Consider the following 18,965-nt stretch of genomic DNA (forward strand, 5'->3'; position numbering starts at 1 on the left):
GTAGGAGGCTCCTACTTAATCTCTGCTGTCATCATCATTTTAGTAGCGCACGTCGATCAAAGATGTCCGACGGCGAAGAAATGCAAAGAGAGGAGCCTAGCCGCCACTAAAGGGCCCGATGCGTGCTGCGAAAAGCGAAACAAGTTTGCCTTTACAGTTCGAGACAATGATTTTGATCCAATTGGACGAGCGAAGCTGAAAACGAGGCTGGAAATGAAGATTCGCCGCATTGATGCCTGACGGACTTCTCGCGAAGACTCCATCGCGGACTCTAGTGGGCAACTAGGCGTAATTTCGGCGAGATTCAGCCGAGGTCCCCAACCTTTTCCTCCAAATAAGCGTCCACGTTAATTAATTAGTGAATAAAATAACGCCATAAAATAAATAATAATATCAGACGTGAATTCCATTCTTTAAACATACAGATCGTGATTGACTCCTGGAGGTCATGCACACCTGGAAGTATAAATAAGACGGGTTGGGTTAGACCTGTTTCATATCACTCCTGCGAACGACGGTGTACCAGAACATAGGCAATGCAGTTCTTTCTCTTTCTTGCTACTGTTTCATCACTGATATTCGAATGGGGGAGAAGTACAAGCGCGTGCCAAAATGCGTTCCTCCGAGTCATCCGGTCCGCAGAAGGACCCACGGTCTGCATGTCGTTGAACCAGTACCAGAACGCAACGAAAGGAGAGGTTTGACACTTTACTACTAAACCTTTGTACTCGTCACGGTCACGTATATATAGAAAGGAGAGAGGGGAGTCGACGGACAGAAGGTACGTAGGTTTGGTTCTAGTCAGAGACTAGGCTCGAGGGTCCAGCCCAGGGTCTTCTCCAGTAGGAATGCGTAATGCTGGTCGACGATTGGCTGGCTAGAGGAACGCCCAGGTCACGTGCTGTCAGATGCGTCCAGCCTGTTGGTAGGGATACGCGCGCGCGTTAGACCGGACAACAGGCTGGACCCTCGAGCCTAGTCAGAGACAGCCTGAGGCATTTTTTATTTCCGCTAGGGAGAATCGGGTGGGGCCATAGAAGGTAAGCATTTACCGGTACAGATATGAAGTTTTGTTTATCTTAGTCTTCTAAGGAGGGCTACATGCTTTTATTAAACCGTGTCCAAGTTCCAATGTCATCTCTCTTAACATCGGTGGGACGGTGTTCATGACGACTGTAGAGACTGTCACCCAAGACCCTCACTCGATTCTCGTGACCATGGTCGCGAACAATCAAAGCGAACCAGACGGAAGTTATTTCTTCGATCGTGACCCCACCCATTTTCGCTACATATTGAATTATCTGCGAACGGGATTACTTTACGACGATCAGCCCGATACCGATCTCGCGAGAAGGGAGCTGCTACTTGAAGCCAGATACTACAACGTATCGGCAATGGTCCGACTCTTCAACCCGTTTAAAGAAAGTGCTATACTTCCACATGACAGCCAATATCAGACCGTCATGATGTCGTGGCTTCAGGAAGATGGAATCAGTTCTGATTGGAAGCTCATTTACAGAGGAACGAGAGACGGCTTCAGTGCGTCAGCTTTTCACACGTTCTGTGACAATAAGGGTCCTACAATAACTCTCATTAAATCGGTTGGAGATTGCATATTTGGAGGCTACAGTGATGTTTCGTGGACTAGTAGTGGTGGCTATGCCGCAAGTACGGACGCTTTCCTGTTTGCCTTTGTTTCTAATGGCTTAGGCACAACACCTTTTCGAGGGCGTGTATTCCAAAACTCTGGCAATGCTATTTCTCTTAGCGGCGACAGCGGTCCAACGTTTGGAGCATCTCACGACCTTCACATATCAAGTGATAGTAACTCGAATACTCTTAGTTTCATGAATTGGGGATATACTTACGAATTGCCTGATGGCTATACCTACGGTGGAAACGGCCAAACTTGGATTTGCGGGTATAATTTTCAAACAATCGAAATTGAGGTCTTTGCACTGGCTTCCAGCAACTAGATCAGATATTTCTGATTTGACAAACAGCCTGTAACCGCTAGCATGTTTTCACTTGATGTTGTCTTGTTGTCGTTCGTCCAAGTTGTCTGATGTTTTTTTCTGCAAGCTTCAGTCGTTAGGTGCTACCATTTGACTTAGTATGCAGTCTACTACACCATGATCATTGATACTACGAATAGGTTCATTTCTCTCGTATATTTTTAGATACCACATCAGACCAGATATTTCCAGTCATCGCAAGACTACTTGTCGTGGAAGGACAGGTGGTGTGAGCAATGAAGACGACCCCATTTCCGTCGTGCAAAGCAATTCGTTCTTCTTCCCGAAGATCCCTATTCCGACGCTAGCTCCAATTCCGGCGACTCCCGCCGTCGATCAACAAACCTCCAAGTCTCCCAGACAATTTCGTCGCATTCAACATCGGCGGAACAGTCTTCCTGACGACTACAGAGACGCTCACTGACGATCCCGACTCGATCCTCGCGACGAAGCATACAAGCGAACCGTACTTCTTCTTTGATCGCGACCCCATGCACCCATTTTCGCTTCGATCTCGCGAGACAAGAGCTCCTACTCGAAGCGAAATACTACAACGTTTTATACATCGTGAACCAGCTCAGCCCACGTTTTTCCGAAGAGAGTACAATACTTCCATATGACAGTGATTATATCAGACGGTTCTGCGATCGTGGCTTGACGAAGATGGAATCGTTTCTGACAGTTGGGAGCTGATTTATAGAGGCAGAGGCACGAGAGATGGCTTCGACGCGTCATCATTTCACACGTTGTGTGACAATAAGGGTCCAACAATAACCCTCATTAATTAAATCGGTTGGAGATGTATGGGTTTGCGGTGTTAGTTTTCAAACGACCGAAATTGAGGTGTTCGCTCTGGCTTCCGGAAAATAAATGAGGCGTTTCGGTTTACTTTGCATGTCTATCTATTATAACCAATTCCTTGTCCACCATTGATTCCTTTGATGTGTTCGCGCGGAGAAAATTTGGTAACGCGCGTTAAATTTACGTTCTTTTCGTCCTCCAGGGTATGGAAACGGTTCCAAAGGATCTTCGTCAGCTTCGAGCCTGTTTGCTTTGCTCTCTAATAAAGGTATAAGACACTTGGCTTTGTTTGAGAGAAGGGGCCTCTTTTGGGGGTATTCGGTTCAAACTTGTTCTTTGCAGACGCTAGAGCAGTTCGAGATGGACGGTTGCGACAACTGCGAAGAGCTATTGCAGCTTCGCAACAGCAGAGAAGCAATATACGACTGCACTAGTTCGAATTTCGACGGGTAAGCGTAAGATCGACATCTTCTCAGGCGAAGTCACGCCACTAAGATGAAAACTTTTAGAATGATAGGTTTGATGTCTCCCGAAGAGAGCTGGGTAGCAAGGTGGCAGAGAATAGGTGCGAGGGGAACGATGTTCTTTTTTTTAAAATTATTTTTTTGAAGAGGGTAGAATTGAATTATTTTTTCTAGGAAGTTTCAAGAGAGGCTGCTACGCCGTGTCCGTGTCTGGAGAACTACCGCGTCACATAGCGCAAGAGCTTCGAAGTCGGGGCGTACGTTATCAAAGCAGAGACCGAACGGCTAAGATGAACTGAGATAGTGCACAGTATGGGGGCGGGGTTAGATAAACTCTTTGGAATTCATCTACTGTATTGATCATTTAATTATAGAGCTCATTGCTTTCCTTTAGGTTGTTAGGCCGCGTCAGGTATTATTGGCAGTTAAAATGCGGCGGCTCAAGAGAATCCAGACCCTTTTGCGCGGACGAGTGCGCTTGCACGTGCGCGCTAATAAGGGTCTGGACCCCCTGTATTGCCATTTGCGTCATTCACGGTCCAGTTGCTTTATTGTGAACTTTGCATTGTATATGATTCGAGTGATGAAGATGAAGACATTGACATTGGTTGTCTTTCTTATAGTGCAGAGCATTGCCTCGATCAACGCTCAACCTTCTCTTCAAGTTGGTGTTCCAACTTGTGGTACGACAAGCCCGAATCCCGTCACACTCAACATTGGCGGCACCCTCTTCATGACGACCATATCGACGCTCGTTCAAGATCCTAACACTATCTTAGCTACCAAGGTCAATAGCGAACGAAGCGGACCAGATGGAAGTTATTTCTTTGACCGAGATCCAACGCATTTTCGCTACATATTGAATTACCTGCGAACCGGAGTAGTTTATGAGCCCGATAGCGAGTTAGAGAAACGTCAACTTCTACTCGAAGCCAAGTATTACAATGTTTCAGAGATTGTGAGACAGCTTGACCGTTTCTCTACCCTACTTCCACCAAACAGCAAATACCGGTCCGTTCTGGCGTCGTGGCTTCAGGAAGCTGGAACCACTTCCGGCAAGTGGGAACTCATTTACAAAGGCACAAGAGATGGTTTCGAGGCGTCTTCTTTTCACCAATCTTGTGATAATAAGGGTCCAACAATAACTCTCGTCAAGTCAAACGGAGGGTGCATATTTGGAGGCTACAGTGACATTTCGTGGGGGAGTAGTTCAGGATATCAAGCGGGAAGTAGGAACTCTTTTCTGTTTGTTTTCGTCTCGAGTGGTCTTGGCACAACACCTTTTCGAGCGCTTTTATACCAAAACTTCCACCGTGCTATTTATACGAATAGCCAGTATGGCCCGACGTTTGGAGGAGGTTTCGACCTTCACATTTCAAGTGAAAGCAACAAGAATTCGGGTAGTTATGTGAACTGGGGACATTCATACGAGTTACCTAAAGGCTATACGCATGGTACAACCGGCAGAAATTGGATTTGCGGGTACAAATTTCAAGTATCCGAAATTGAAGTATTGGCACAGGCAGACAAGTGAATCAAACACTTTCGAAAATGCTTGTGACTTTTGCATGTAGTCTAGTCGAACAATTTGTTCACCCTGAATGGATTTCCAGTAATTTGATGTTTGTTGTCTTTTAAAATTTCTCTTGATCCTCAAAGAACAGCTGTTGTGACATTCGGGACATTTTACTTGCTTCTCTGATTGGTTGGACTCTGACATCCGGGACGGGACGGAGCATCTTCAACGCTCGATTTCAAAAAAATGGCGAGAAAGAAAGGCGCTTGCCCTTTCGAAAACGTCCCGAACGGCATAACCGACGACATAGAAGACATCCTATGCGGCAATAGCAATGCCCACCTCTTCGCAATGTCACTCGACGTCATCGAACAGCTAAAAGATCGCTGGGAGACTCACTACGACTTCATGGACGACTACGTCTATCAAGCATTCGAAACGTGCGCACACACGCATCATTCCGACGCTCGTGGATCCTTTTTTCTAGGCGAAAAGCTCTTCCGCGCACGCCCGGTGTCAAACGACCCCAAACGCGCAGTCGAAAGAAAGCGAAAGACAATCAACGCGATCGAATCGCTCGCCAGCTATTCGGCGACAATTCGCCGCCCGTCGACGACGATCACGAGACGGAACCGTCGAGAAAAGTCGTCAAATTCGACGATGAAACGAAGGAGAACGAGAAGCCGAAACAGCGACGCCCAAGAAAAAACGGTTCGATTGAAGTGTGACGCGCGAAGTGACGACGAGAAAAAACGGTTTTTTTTCAATTAGGAAAGAAAAATGAAAAGATGGTAGATGAGAGACCGTTGGCGTCGAGCGTCGATGAGGAAGAAGACGACGTCGTTTTCGTTTGTATGACAACGGGTCATGATAACGATAGTAAGGAGGCGTATCTGTTATCTTGTGAAAATTATTGGTACGCCAATCGTTTTAGCGGTGGAGAATTTTGTCCAAGGAAGTGATGTTGCTGGGGCTATTGTTGATGATGGAAAAGGTGCCCCTCTCCCCCTTGATTACCTATGTCTCATTTAGTTTTATTTATTTCTAGAGATGAGCGACAAGGAGAGTCTGAAAATGAGTGATGTTGCGCCTGATGATGCTGGTATGAATACGCGTTGTATTGATGATTTTTTTGTTTGGAAATGTGCCCGTTTGCTTCTTTGAGGAGATCAACTTGCGAGCGAAAAGAGCGGCACTGAAGACAATGACGCTATGGAGGAGGAGGCAAGTGGTAAGCCAAAAAAGAAGCCCAAGAAGAAGGGAGGCAGGGCACCGAAACGAAAGAAGAAAGGCCGCGTAGTTCGTAAAGCTGCAGATGATAAGGAAGAGTCGTCGACTGCAGATGAGAATAGGGCACAGGCAGACTTGCCTGCAGCTGAAGAAGAAGCAGAAAGAGTTGTCCTTTCTGGCGGCACAATGACTGAGAACAAGGAGGAATCAATCGTTGCTACCACTGTAGGTGATGATGACACAGAATCCATTGTGAAAGAAACTGAAATGAAGGTCGACGAAATGGAGAAAGACTCTGAGCTCCTGGCAACGGAGAATGAGCATATTGAGAGGGATCAAGAAGAAGATTTAAAGCAATCGCCAACGTCGTCTTCACCGCATGAAATAGTCGTCGAAGAAGATCCTGATAGTCGTCCAGTAGCCACCCCACCAAAAGAAAACGCGACGCCTTCGAAAGACAACGTGGACCAGATTGTAGATCCAATTCCATCAACTGAATTTAAGACGCCCCCTGAATATTTTGACGAATCTCCTCCTGCATCATTGCCTGAATCAGCGGCTCTCAGTTCTCCGCAACTAGCCAAAGAGATGACTGATACAACAGCAGCAGCTGAAGAATCTATGACTGATGATGATGATGATGATGATGATGTAACGACGACAGCTGCCGAAGCAGCTGCAGAATCTACGCCTATATGTATAGTAATGTAGTCACGCTTTCATAGTTTAATGAACTCTCTCGTTTTGTAGACGCTACTGATCAGACTAGTGACAATGTAGCAGAGACATGTCTAGATTCCCGTGGCCATTCAGTTCGTGAAGACGAGAACGGCGTCGAACAGGTGCAATACAAACTTGGATATTTATTTGCTATAATTTATATTGAGCAGTGGGAAGAGATGACTGATGGAGAAACGGTGCCAGAAGCTGCAGAAGCTCCGCCTATATGTATAGTAATAGAATCGTTCTTTGATGGTTTATAGTCTCTCGTTTTATAGACACTAATGATCAAATGAGTGACGTAGCGGAGGAGGACGAGGCGAGTATAGATCACGTTGGTTATTCAGTGAGCGAGGAAGAGAACGGCATTGAACAGGTGCAATACAATATCGACGTTATTCGTTATAACCAATTCTTTCTATTGAGCAGTGGGAGGAAGAGGAGGAAGCGACGAATGATCAGTACGAGGAATTGAATAGCAATAGCGAAGACGATGACGCCGTGTTTCCTATGCCGCGACCTCTTCTTGGGCGACAGGTGGCCCAGTCATTGATTCATGCTAACGATGAGATATAGATATTTTTGTAGGATGGCGCTGTCGGCTCGAACGCAACGGCTTCAGGTTGTCCGATAAGAAATCTCGTGACATCGGTGAAGACTTTCATCGATCACAGCGGCGGCACCGGTACTCCAAAAGACCAGAAGCGGAAGAAGATGCGAGACGAGAACAAGAAGAGACCGTCGGAACGGGTGAGACGACTGCGAGAGGAATCGCGAAAGAAAGCAGAGGAACAAAAGAGGTAAAGAAAGAAAGAAAGAAATACGTCCCCGGGTCTCATATGTATATGTCTATAAGGAGGCAAGAGGAGCGTCGAAAGCAGGTGAAAGAACGCCAGGCTGCCTTGGAGAAACAGCGCTTGGAAAAAAAGAAAACTAAAGCGGTCGAAAAAAAGAAACTTTGCGAGCAGCGTTGCGAACGAGTGAAGCATCAGCGCGAGATGCAGGAAGGCATGAAGAAGATGGATCTCCAGAGAAAGATGCACGACGCCGAGACGAGACGACGACAGGAGGAAGAGATGCGACACAGGCAGTGGCTCAAACAGGAAGAAGCGCGCCAATTCGCCGATCAAGTGATGAGAAAACGCAAGGCAGTCGAAGACGAGGAACGAGCGCGAAAAGCGGAAGAACAGCGTCGACGCGAGGAGAAACTACGAAAGGAGAAAGAGGAACGCGAAGCGAAGATGAAAGCGGAGGCGGAGGCTCGGCTGAAGCAGAAGGCGGATCGCGACGCGGAATTGAAACGCGAGCTCGATTTGGTGCGAAAGAACGCGGAGGAGAACAGTAGTCTCATGTCGTCTCTATTGCACAAACCGACGTCGACGAAGCCGATGATACAGCAAAAGGTCGCCGCACTCGGCTTCGCACACACGCCCGCTTCGTCGTCGTTGACGAAAACGCCGAAATCTCCACTCGGTCCTTATGTATCGTCGATGAAATCTCGCTTTGAAGCGGGAGAAGGATTATCGCCGCTTGTCGAGTCCGGTGAGGGAGCGAGACGGGGCACGTTTGTCATACCCAAAGCGCCCATGCAGCAGCTGACGACTCCCAAGTCGTCTGCCTCTTCGTCTTATGATATGACTCCGGCGCATCCGCTTGACGATTACGGTATTGACGACTACTGTTCGAGTGACGACACGGACGATGAAGATGCGCCGGCGAAGCCTGTGCCCGCTTGGGCGAGTGGCGATCAGCTCAAAGGGGCGCTTCGTCGTCAGTGTGCACTCCCTGTCGATGCCGACGACGTTTTTCCCGACTCTGATGTCACTATGTCGTGTGATCTTTTGAAGATGTTTGCGAGCAATGGACGTATACGGAAGCGATATGTCAAGCGGACCAGCTCGGCTCAGTGGAATACGCCGCCGTTTCGACGTCAACGCTGTGATCGGCTGGTTTAGATAAGTTTTTCGTCGAATCTCGGTTGGCGGTGTTTGATGATTTAATTGAAAAATGCGTTTTTAGGGGAAACTTATATGTAATGTGTCATTTAGTTAACTAAATTGTCTGTGTAATTGAGGTACTGTACGTTCTATTCGGCTTGGAGGAAAGTGCACCAGTGAGTCACTGCATATGACGGCCTCTGATATGTCGATTAGTAATTAGTGCCTTCGGGTGCAATCGAGAAGTTCGTGCACCTCTATGACGCGTGTGGAAGCAGAACAGACCGCCTCCTGTTACGTCAAATGATTACGTCATGATATATGTTTAGTGCCTCTTAGTGCTGGTGCCGTAACCTTTTTTGGCTTGATATATCCTCTCTCACAGGAGCCGACTTCGCAGTAGTTGAACGGCGGTATGACGGCAATGGTGGCGAACCGCAGCTCTCACAACCTAAAAAATGGTATCAACCGTACCGGCGAGTTGTCGGAGGCCCAAAGGGAAACAGTAGGCGAGGTCGGAAAGCTCGTAACGGCCTACGTGGCCTTCCAGATGAAACGAAAAGGCCGATTTCCATCGGAGAAAGTCAAGGAACTCCTCGGCGACGACTCGGACGAGACGCCGCGTCCCGAAGTGTCGCGCGTTCTCCACGAAGTCGCCTCGAAACTCGAAGACGACAACGCGCAGCTCTTCGGCGAAATGTGCGACAAGCTTCAAATAACGAAAACGACGGTCTACGCGACATTCGTCGGCGTCGTGCGCGAACTCTTCGACACGGGAATCAACTGGGGTCGAATCGTCGCTCTAATCGCTTTCGCCGGAGCGCTCGCGATTCACTGCGCGAAAGCGGGCATGGAGACGAAGGTAAGAAAAGTGATCGATTGGACGGCGCGGTACGTCGTGTGGAATCTCGAGGATTGGATAAAGAACAGCGGCGGATGGGTAAGTCGATTTAGGGGGTCCCCTTCTATGTTCGTCTATTTTTTCCGCGTAGGAGGGATTCCAGAGGCATTTTCACAAGCATCCCAGCTATTCGTCGTTGTTGCTAACCGCGGCGGGAATTATTGGGGTCGGTTTAGCAGTCGCTTTTACCTGTCATTGACTAGTGGGGGTAGTCGCACCACACCATTCACATTCAAAGAAACGTCGAGAAAGTCGGAGTAAATGTTATGATGAAAGTGACCGCTCTTTCTTCGTCTTTTGTATAAAATTTAATATGAGCACGGCTCCTATCTTAGCGTGTTATATATAATATATAGACGCGCAGCAGAGAAATGGAATTAGCTCCGTTTATTTTTTCCTGATTCCAAGAAGTCGCAGTCGGCGCATTAGTTAGACTGTACCGTAGGTAGAACTCCGCTTATAAAGGCCGCTTCTGTCTGTAGGAGGACGATCCCTCAACTCTATACATCTTCGGATAAGCGACCACCTGCAGAAACGACATCACATGCATTATTGCTCAGCGTCTGTTTTGAGGTGAAATGGAACGCGTTGTCGATTGCAGCGCCGGGGGGGGGGGGGGGGGGGGATAAATGAGGGGACTCGCTAGGGACTTTGTTTGTCAATATCAGGTTCTATGTGTTTTGACCTATATCTGGCACACTTCCAAATACGGCAACGTTTCTATGTAAATGCGGTCTGTTTCAATCTGATAGACGTTTCGAAAGAGAAAAGAGATAGCCTAGTTTCCAAGAAGCTACTTTTGACCAAGTGCGTTTCTTTATCGCTATCAATATTTAGAAACGTAAATTGTATGTCTTAGAAGGAACTGATCTTCTCTCATAGAGTCGCCAAGCACTTGGTCGGCCTACGCTTTCTTTGATCACTTTGCGACAATATGTGAAACGTGACACTAAGCTCTAAATCGCCCGATTCGAAGAAAACTCGTTGCAATTGGAGCTAACAAGGTTAGGGTAGGGGGGAACCTCCACGAAAGACCGCGTCTGCTTGATGTCTTCAGACTTCTTTTGGCTAAGGAATCTGAAGCGGAAGCGTGGGAAGCAGTACTGCATGGACTCTATGACTCAGTGTCTGTTCTGAAGGATGGGAGATGCATCATCATTACCTGGATGTTTCTGTAATGTCTTGTGACCTCTATCCACCCCAAATACGGCAAGGTTTCTTGTATCTACTTCACGGGACTAAGACGTTGAATGTGAATTGAGAAAGAGTACGCTTCTTTATTCAATCTATCCTCCTATCGATATTTATAAAATGCAATCTGTTAGAACGAATCTATCTTCTCCCATCGCTTGGTGTCCATCGATCGATATATTGCCTGCGCCGTTTGAAGTTCGCCGAGCGCTTGTTCGGCCGACGCTTTCAGGGGTTTCTCATGAATTATTGCACTTAGGAAGTCATCTATTTCTGGCTTGTAGGATGCCATGAAACCGCCTTGGGATCCCAGTGTCAGCCCACGGGGATGCTCGTGATTGAACAGCGTCATCCCACCGTCAAAGTCACCATCAATGGTAATTTCTCCCTAGAGAAAATCACCAGCAAAGAAAGAGAATTCTATCTTTATCTAACCATTGTTCCAAATATGTGGAAAAATGGTTGGTTGGACATGGGAGCTGTGCTCACCGTCCCGCCCATCTGGCCGAATTTTCCGCTTTTAAATCGAATCAGAGCGCGAACTAGAGACTCTCCTTGCATCGATTTGATTGGATCGCGAGACGTGATACCAACCACTTCGTCAATATCTCCCATCCTTAGAAAATTAGGTTCATGGGAGGTCAAGAACAATTTTTTTCGCAGACTTACCACACTCTAAGAGGTCTAATCCAGTGAGAGCATCCATCCATGAGTATGCCCCCTCCAACTCGTTCCACACTGTATCTCCAGCTATCAGTATCAAACATAGCAAAAGGTGATCTAAAAGAACGCGTAGTTGGAAGTTTTGTCACGGCTATGATATTTTAGCTGACTGAGCTTTTGATTCCCAATAGTGCGATTTGGCCATGTGCACGTCACCTATACATCCATCAGCTATCAATTCCTCCGCCTTGACAACCTGTCATGCGCAGAATTCCCAGATGGTCACTCAGTCATTTCTCGCTCTACCTCCGGCCAGTACGACGCATTTTCCGCCACCATGAACACGAGACGAGGATCGGCGGCGCGAGCTTTTCGCGCTTCGTCGAGAATGCGTCGCGCCGCGTCGATATTGTGCGCCAACGGCTTCTCGAGCAAAACGTGCTTCCCCGCGCGAAGACACTGAACTGCCGCCGCTTCGTGGACGTCGTGCGGAAGCATGATGTCGACGGCGTCGAATTCGTTCCATCGGAGAGCGTCGTCGAGCGACGAAAAGACCTTTGGATGAGGAAGAGGTCGATTTGGAGGAAGATTCGTTTGGTGGGCGGGGCGCGTGCCTTTGGTTCGGGTTGTCCGGATAGGAAACTACGCGTTTTCGACAGCTGCTTGTCTATGAGAGCGGTGATTGTCGAAAGATGATTAGATCGAAATGCGGCCACGTGCTGATGCGATATGGTTCCACAGCCTAAAATGGCCACCCGAAGGCCAATCCCAACCATATTCGGCCGAGCCATAGGTGACTATTAGGTGTTATGAACAACACTTGACCTCAATTAGCATCTTCTCACGTGAGAGGGAGGAAACATTTCCTTAAAAGGTGATGCTAAGGAGGGCTATATACATATCAAGGAGCATGCGACCCATACAGGACATCTATAAAGGAGGATGCGACGCTTCACACCGCTCAGTCTGGTGTGACGATGTGGTAACTCGCCATGTGGTAGTTCACCGACGGTATCGCCTATGTGCAGTAGTGCTGACTGGGAGACCAGCTCCTTGTACAAAGCGCGTCTCGGACATTCGTCACGTCCCCGAGATCACGACCGTCAGCTGTCTTCCTTTGACGAAGTTGGAGGACAAGATGGTTCTCTCGGCGGCTTCTCTGACCCCAGCATGCAATGGGAAAGTAAACGACTCGAAAGTTTTCGTCACTGGCCAACTTACGCTTTCAAAGACACCGTCGCCCTAGCGAAAGCTGGATTTTTCTACACGAAGATTAGAGATAGAGTTAAGTGTTTTTGCTGTGGCATTGCTATCTCCTCTTGGAAGGCGAACCACGACCCTGTTGAGAGGCACGCTCGCAAGAAACGTCAGTGCCCTCTTGTGCAATCTCAAAAAACCGCAGATAATAGCTGTTACAATGCCTTTCCGGGGTCTCCATCTCCCTCATCAACGTTGAGTCCATCTGCTGTACAAACTAATGGTACGCCAAGAGAAAGCGGAAACGCTTATCCCGCTTCCTCATTCTCCGAAATGAAATCGTCCACTGAACTTCCTTCTGAACTTTCTCTTTCTAATGGCTTCGCCAATAAGGTGAAAGTGTCTGAACCACTACCAACGTCTCTTGTATCAGAAAATGGTTCAATTTCGTCTACTGTCTCCAGTTCGCTGGCAATGGGAGCCGGATCTCCCATCAATTCAATGGATAATGTCTCAATGCGATTATCTACGTTCTTTGAAAAGGGGTGGCCTGCTGGCAGTCCAGTCACTCCCAAAGATCTTTCCGAGAACGGATTTTATTGTCTCGGGAAAGGAGACGCCGTTCGATGCTATATTTGTAGCGTCACCCTAAAGGGATGGGAAGTAGGCGACACGGCGGAAGGCGAACACCGACGTCATTCTCCCATGTGTCCTCTCGTGACCTCGAAAAGTAAATTCATAGACTCTGCATCCTTACCATCAGCACTTAGTGCTACTGCAATAAATCCATCACCGAATCAACACGGTTCAAAGAGCATGTGGCTAGATGACGCAACAATGGACATGGCCAGTGAAGGAAATCGTCGCGATAGTTTTTTCCTTCAGAAATGGATACAGGGTCTCGGCATCAGCAACCCAGCCGACGCTTTCGCAAAAGCGGGCTTCTATTCGACACGTCAAAGCGATCTAGTCAAATGCTTTCATTGTGGACTCATTATCGACGGTTGGTCCCGAGGCATGAAGCCACTAGACGAACACCTGAAACGATCGCCCTCTTGTTCTTTTGTCTCAGTGGCGCGCGAGCGTCAAGCTGAGTCCGCAAAAGCGGCGAAAAGTTCCAGTGACGACGGTTACATGACGAGCTTTGAGGACAGGCTCAAGTCATTTATCTTTTGGCCGCACAGTGAGTTCATTAGTCCAAATGATCTAGCTGAAGCTGGGCTATACTACACCGGTCAAGGCGATGCTGCCCAGTGCTTCTGGTGTCACGGAGTCTTGCGTTATTGGCAGAAAGGAGACGTTCCTTGGAAGGAACATGCAATGCATTTCGGCGAACGCTGCCAATTCGTCAAAAAGTATGCTCCTGCTGAGATTGCCGTATCCCATGCTGGTTACGATAAACCGTTGCCTACAAAAGCAACCTCTCCTCTCCTTTCGGAACTCGTTCTTCCAAGCGACGTTAGAGCTGGTCTCCAAAGCGATTTGGGTTCGATTGTCGAAGATATGGAGACGACTTCGTCGGTGCTTCGTGACGACGATGAGCTACTTCAACGAGTTCTCGCTGAAGGAGCATTGCGACAACTAGCTGAACGTCTGATAACATCTCATCGTCAGAAAAGCGATAAGCCATATTCTTATAATGAATTCATGGAAGATTATTACAGTGCAGAAGAGGAAAAGTCTGCCTCAACATTAGCTAGTGAAGTTTCCTTCGGAAGTAGTGCCATTAGAAAGATGCTTGGGGGTGATAGTGCGATGATTCATTCTAATACAGATCTAGAGTCTAGCGTCGAAGAGTTGAAGACTCTAAGGGACAGCAGATTGTGCAAAGTTTGTATGAATAGGGATGCAAACGTAGTCTTTATTCCGTGTGGCCACGTCTCGTGCTGCCAGCTGTGCGCTTCTTCACTTACGGTCTGTCCTATTTGTCGATGCAAGTTCACCAATAAAGTGACGGCGTTTTTTTCGTAGACGTCATTGTTTCATGCATAACTTTATCATCACGTGGTGCGACTTCCTACGGATCTTTCGTCCAAATGGAACCTCTGACGTTGTCGCCGAACTGTCCCTCGTTCTCCTGCTTCTTGAAATCGGTCAACTGTTGCAACGAGACCTTCGTTCCCGAAAAACTGCCCCTCGGAATACACGACACCTTCTTCTGGGTCTACTTGGGCGTCTACGTCGGTCTCGTCTTACTCGCAGGCAATCCGTAACGACGCGCGAACGTCCCACGAACCGATCGAATCGCTCCATTACGCAGGAATCATGTCGGGCCTCACAATGGGCCTCCTATCGCTCGACATTCTAACGTTGAAGGTCCTCCGAAGCAGCGGCACGGATCGCCAGAAGAAATACTCGTCGGGCATCATATCGATCGTCGAAAAGCATCATCTGCTTCTCGTGACGCTTCTTCTGGGCAACGCGGCCGCCGTCGAAGCGATGCCACTCTTTCTCGATCGAATATCGAATCCCATCTTGGCCGTCGTCGTCTCGGTCACCGCCGTTCTCATATTCGGAGAGTACGAATATGTAGCGAATTTTCTAGATCAGATAATTAATTAATTAATTAATTAATTAATTTTTTAAATTTTTTTCTAGAATAATTCCTCAGGCTCTGTGCACTCGCTATGGACTTGCCATTGGATACTATATGTCCCCGTAAGTAAAGAGTGGTCTGGTGTCATTTTGAATTTCTCTCTACCCTGTGTCTCTTTTAGATTTGTTAAATTGCTTATGGTATTGCTTTTCGTCATTGCATGGCCCATTGCAAAATTCTTGGATTGCCTTCTGGGAAAAGATCACAGCACGTTTTTCAGGAGAGCAGGTGTAATTGTTCTAAAAATTGATTTTTTTAACTCAATCAACTTCACGCAGAACTAAAGGAATTGGTCTCAATCCATGGCCAGAAGGATCCAGGCAATGAAGAACAGCTAACCTACGACGAAGTCCTAATTATCAAAGTAAGCGTAACTCCTTCCTCCTCCCCAAGCCAATTACTATCATGATAGGGTGCTCTTGAAATGAGAAACAAAGTCGTTAGAGAAGTGATGACGCCTATCAAGTCCGTATTCATGGTCAGTGAAGACGACCGTTTGGATCTCAAGCTAATGAAAACAGTAAACGAGACAGTATACATATATTTAATTAAATACTTTTCCCTTTTTTTCTAGTTGGTTGGCGCTGGTCATTCGCGTGTTCCCGTTTATTCCGGTGTCAAGTCCAATATCATTGGCTTGTTGCTGGTCAAGAATTTGATTTTATTGGATCCGGACGATGGTGTGCTCGTTCGGGATGTGTGCCGCTCGGAGTTGGCTCTGCCTCGCGTCGATCACAACATGCCGCTCTACACGCTACTCAATAAGTTCCAAGAGGGAAAAAGTTGGTCAAAAAGATAAATAAGTTATGGAAATTTCTAGCGTGTGTTCTAGGTCACATGTGTCAAGTGTGGGGTCCTCAGCCTTGTCAATTGACAATGACGGCAGATGACGGTACCGTTGAGGAATCGACTGTCTTTTCAGATCAAGATCCAAAGGTGAGATCCTCCTATAGAAGTGACATAAAATTGGAACTGGAACTCTTTTCTAGGAACTCCTCGGCGTCATCACCCTCGAAGACGTCATAGAGGAATTAATTCAGGAGGAAATCGTCGATGAGACGGACGTCTTTGTCGACGTTCATCGACGCGTTTTAGTGGCGAGAGCCAAGTTGAGTCGATCCGCATCGGTGACGGAGGACCACTTGCAAGAGAAAATAAGAGAGGGTGCTAAGAAGTTTTATCTCTCGAGACGAAGCCGGTCGGTGCAGGTGGGATTGGCGGGAGAAAAGGAAACGACTGATGGGCCGAGCCGTTTGCCGCGCTTACGGGAAGTCGTACGTTTGAAATTTAGCTACAGAGATACAATTAATTAATTAATTAATGATTATTTCTATTTAGTCTGTCAGGGCGCTGGAGGATAGTGACGACGAAGAAAAGCCTTTGATAATGAAAAAGTCGGCTATTCAATGACATGTATAGGATGCCTTTGCAGATGTGAAGTCTATGAAGAATTGAAAGCTCTGAAGGATAGCAGTGAGTATAGTGTTCATTCCGCGTGGCAACGTCTCTTGCTGTGCCAGATGCGCGCATCTTCACCTGCAGTCTGCAAGTTCACCAATAAATTGATATAAGACTTTGCAGAAAAACGGATGTCCACTAAACGGTATATTATCCATAACTTCCTTTCATGTGACACCATGGAGTTGTCGGCGAACTGTTCCTCGTTCTCCTGCTCCTTGAAATCGGTCAGTTGTTGCAACGAGACCTTCGTTCCCGAAGAACTTCCCCTCGGAATACACGACTCGCTCTTCTGGATCTACTTGAGCGTCTACGCCGGTCTCGTCTTGCTCGCAGGCAATCCGTAACAACGCGTGCACGTCCCACGAACCGATCGAATCGTTCGATTGCGTAGGAATCATGTCGGGCCTCACAATGGGCCTCCTATCGCTCGACATTCTAACGTTGAAGGTCCTCCGAAGCAGCGGCACGGATCGCCAGAAGAAATACGCGTCGGCGATCGTAACGATCGTCGAAAAGCATCATCTGCTTCTCGTGACGCTTCTTCTGGGCAACGCGGCCGCCGTCGAAGCGATGCCACTCTTTCTCGACAAGATATCGAATCCCGTAGTGGCCGTTGTCGTCTCGGTCACCGCCGTTCTCATATTCGGAGAGTATGTCATGAAGAAATATATGGTGGGGTCCCCTATCTTTTTTTTTCTAGAGTAATTCCCCAGGCTCTGTGCACTCGATATGGTCTTGCCATTGGATACTACATGTCTCCGTACGTAAAGAGTGGTCTGGTGCCATTTTGAATTTTTGAATTTAGATTTGTTAAATTTCTTATGGTATTGCTTTTCATTATTTCGTGGCCCATTGCAAAATTTTTAGACATCATCCTGGGAAAAGAGCACAGCACGTTTTTTCGAAGAGCAGGTATAGAAAAAAATTGTACATGAATTCATTGTCTCTATGAAGTGCAAACACACACAGAGCTAAAGGAATTAGTCTCGATTCACGGTCAAAAGGATCCAGGCAATGAAGAACAGCTAACCTACGACGAAGTCTTGATTATAAAAGTAAGTAGAACACATAGGATGTTTGTATACTTATACTCATTCTTACCACAGGGTGCTCTCGAAATGAGAAACAAAGTCGTTAGAGAAGTGATGACGCCTATCAAGTCCGTATTCATGATCAGTCAAGACGATCATTTGGATCTCAAGCTAATGAAAATGGTATAATAATTAATTAATTAATTTTGTTCCTAATCGAACTCTGTTTCTTTTCTAGTTGGTTTCCGCTGGTCATTCACGTGTTCCCGTCTATTCTGGTGTCAGGTCCAATATTATTGGCTTGGTCCTGGTGAAGAATTTAATCCTATTGGATCCTGATGACGCTGTGCCCGTTCGGGATGTGTGCCGCCCGGAATCGGCTCTGCGGCCTCTGCCTCGCGTCGATCACGACATGCCACTTTACACGCTACTCAATGAATTCCAAAAGGGAAAAAGTCAGATGAAAGACGTAGCAGTGAAATTAGATAATGTTAATTTACGCCCTCAGGTCACATGTGTCAAGTCTGGGGTCCTCGATCGATTACAACGGAAGACGGTGACATTGAAGAAGTATCCGTCATTTCAAACGATGATCCAAAGGTAACTTATTTCTTACATTAATTAACTGAAACTTTTTTTTCCAGGAACTTATTGGGGTCATCACTCTCGAAGACGTCATAGAGGAGTTAATTCAGGAGGAGATTATTGATGAGACGGACGTCTTTGTCGACGTTCATCGACGCATTCTAGTAGCGAGAGCCAAGCTGAGTCGATCCGTATCAGAGACAGAGGAGAAGAACCTACAAGAGAAAATAAAGGAGGGAGCCAAGAAGTTTTACCTGTCGAGACGAAGCCGATCGATGCAGGAACGATCAAGTGAAGAAAACGAAAGAGCTGGTGAATCGAAGCGATTTTCAGAGCTACGAGAAACCGTGCGTATGAATTTTAGCTGCGAAGAGTTATTTATTATTTATTTTTTGATTAGTCTATTGGCGCTGCGGATGAAATTGTGGATGAAGATAAGCCACTGCTAACAAACGAGTCATTGATCCAGTGACACGTTCAATGCACTCTATATCTGCCTTGTTTTGTTAGTTGTTTTAGTACTGCCTTTGCAGAGACAATATGAAGCTAGAGACACGTAAGGCCAGTGGTTGCAACCAGCTATAGGCATGGTCTGCCGAATAATGTTGCCTATCTCTAAAACGATGTTATAGAAACTGAGATTGCAACTGTAGCAGA

The 18,965-nt window shown here is 47.0% G+C and overlaps 9 protein-coding genes across 10 annotated transcripts; 8 read left to right on the forward strand and 1 right to left on the reverse strand.

Annotated features, from left to right (window-relative positions):
- Positions 1–56: 56 nt before the first annotated feature.
- Positions 57–1,976, forward strand: LOC136193084 (uncharacterized). The gene is made up of 4 exons (XM_065981875.1): positions 57–698; positions 752–781; positions 1,016–1,040; positions 1,093–1,976. The coding sequence occupies exons 1-4, from the start codon at positions 537–539 to the stop codon at positions 1,974–1,976; spliced, it is 1,101 nt and encodes a 366-aa protein (XP_065837947.1). The 5' UTR covers positions 57–536.
- Positions 1,977–2,966: 990 nt separating this feature from the next.
- LOC136192924 (transcription elongation factor SPT4-like) lies at positions 2,967–3,678 on the forward strand. Its single transcript, XM_065981681.1, has 4 exons — positions 2,967–3,084; positions 3,159–3,265; positions 3,326–3,381; positions 3,455–3,678. The coding sequence occupies exons 1-4, from the start codon at positions 3,022–3,024 to the stop codon at positions 3,577–3,579; spliced, it is 351 nt and encodes a 116-aa protein (XP_065837753.1). The 5' UTR covers positions 2,967–3,021; the 3' UTR covers positions 3,580–3,678.
- A 32-nt stretch (positions 3,679–3,710) lies between these two features.
- Positions 3,711–4,948, forward strand: LOC136192921 (uncharacterized). Its single transcript, XM_065981678.1, has one exon. It carries the CDS (start codon positions 3,711–3,713, stop codon positions 4,812–4,814), a length of 1,104 nt encoding a protein of 367 aa, XP_065837750.1. The 3' UTR covers positions 4,815–4,948.
- Positions 4,949–5,012: 64 nt separating this feature from the next.
- LOC136192913 (inner centromere protein-like) lies at positions 5,013–8,819 on the forward strand. Of its 2 annotated transcripts, none has more exons than XM_065981665.1 (12): positions 5,013–5,236; positions 5,284–5,507; positions 5,568–5,675; positions 5,731–5,790; positions 5,845–5,898; positions 5,962–6,723; positions 6,777–6,868; positions 6,917–6,974; positions 7,025–7,122; positions 7,176–7,283; positions 7,335–7,546; positions 7,603–8,819. In XM_065981665.1, the coding sequence occupies exons 1-12, from the start codon at positions 5,043–5,045 to the stop codon at positions 8,699–8,701; spliced, it is 3,069 nt and encodes a 1,022-aa protein (XP_065837737.1). In that variant the 5' UTR covers positions 5,013–5,042; the 3' UTR covers positions 8,702–8,819. The 2 variants fall into 2 exon arrangements, with proteins under 2 accessions (XP_065837737.1, XP_065837738.1); XM_065981666.1 differs by having other exon boundaries at positions 5,965–6,723.
- A 247-nt stretch (positions 8,820–9,066) lies between these two features.
- LOC136192923 (bcl-2-like protein 1) lies at positions 9,067–9,961 on the forward strand. Its single transcript, XM_065981680.1, has 2 exons — positions 9,067–9,623; positions 9,676–9,961. Exons 1-2 carry the CDS (start codon positions 9,099–9,101, stop codon positions 9,781–9,783), a joined length of 633 nt encoding a protein of 210 aa, XP_065837752.1. The 5' UTR covers positions 9,067–9,098; the 3' UTR covers positions 9,784–9,961.
- An 876-nt stretch (positions 9,962–10,837) lies between these two features.
- LOC136192922 (glucose--fructose oxidoreductase-like) lies at positions 10,838–12,254 on the reverse strand. Its single transcript, XM_065981679.1, has 6 exons — positions 12,053–12,254; positions 11,745–11,993; positions 11,609–11,694; positions 11,445–11,555; positions 11,211–11,391; positions 10,838–11,163 (listed from the first exon to the last, which is right to left on the reverse strand). Exons 1-6 carry the CDS (start codon positions 12,227–12,229, stop codon positions 10,906–10,908), a joined length of 1,062 nt encoding a protein of 353 aa, XP_065837751.1. The 5' UTR covers positions 12,230–12,254; the 3' UTR covers positions 10,838–10,905.
- Positions 12,255–12,378: 124 nt separating this feature from the next.
- LOC136192915 (death-associated inhibitor of apoptosis 2-like) lies at positions 12,379–14,606 on the forward strand. The gene has a single exon (XM_065981670.1). It carries the CDS (start codon positions 12,459–12,461, stop codon positions 14,604–14,606), a length of 2,148 nt encoding a protein of 715 aa, XP_065837742.1. The 5' UTR covers positions 12,379–12,458.
- Positions 14,412–16,720, forward strand: LOC136192918 (uncharacterized). Its single transcript, XM_065981673.1, has 11 exons — positions 14,412–14,549; positions 14,607–14,837; positions 14,896–15,154; positions 15,234–15,293; positions 15,353–15,459; positions 15,510–15,595; positions 15,644–15,751; positions 15,806–16,013; positions 16,064–16,167; positions 16,221–16,505; positions 16,570–16,720. Exons 2-11 carry the CDS (start codon positions 14,672–14,674, stop codon positions 16,639–16,641), a joined length of 1,455 nt encoding a protein of 484 aa, XP_065837745.1. The 5' UTR covers positions 14,412–14,549; positions 14,607–14,671; the 3' UTR covers positions 16,642–16,720.
- A 100-nt stretch (positions 16,721–16,820) lies between these two features.
- Positions 16,821–18,947, forward strand: LOC136192917 (uncharacterized). The gene is made up of 10 exons (XM_065981672.1): positions 16,821–17,025; positions 17,084–17,342; positions 17,393–17,452; positions 17,498–17,604; positions 17,662–17,747; positions 17,799–17,906; positions 17,962–18,178; positions 18,232–18,323; positions 18,368–18,655; positions 18,709–18,947. The coding sequence occupies exons 1-10, from the start codon at positions 16,821–16,823 to the stop codon at positions 18,778–18,780; spliced, it is 1,494 nt and encodes a 497-aa protein (XP_065837744.1). The 3' UTR covers positions 18,781–18,947.
- Positions 18,948–18,965: the final 18 nt, after the last annotated feature.

The sequence above is a fragment of the Oscarella lobularis genome, chromosome 11 (genome assembly GCF_947507565.1).
Source record: "Oscarella lobularis chromosome 11, ooOscLobu1.1, whole genome shotgun sequence".
Lineage (NCBI taxonomy): Eukaryota > Metazoa > Porifera > Homoscleromorpha > Homosclerophorida > Oscarellidae > Oscarella > Oscarella lobularis.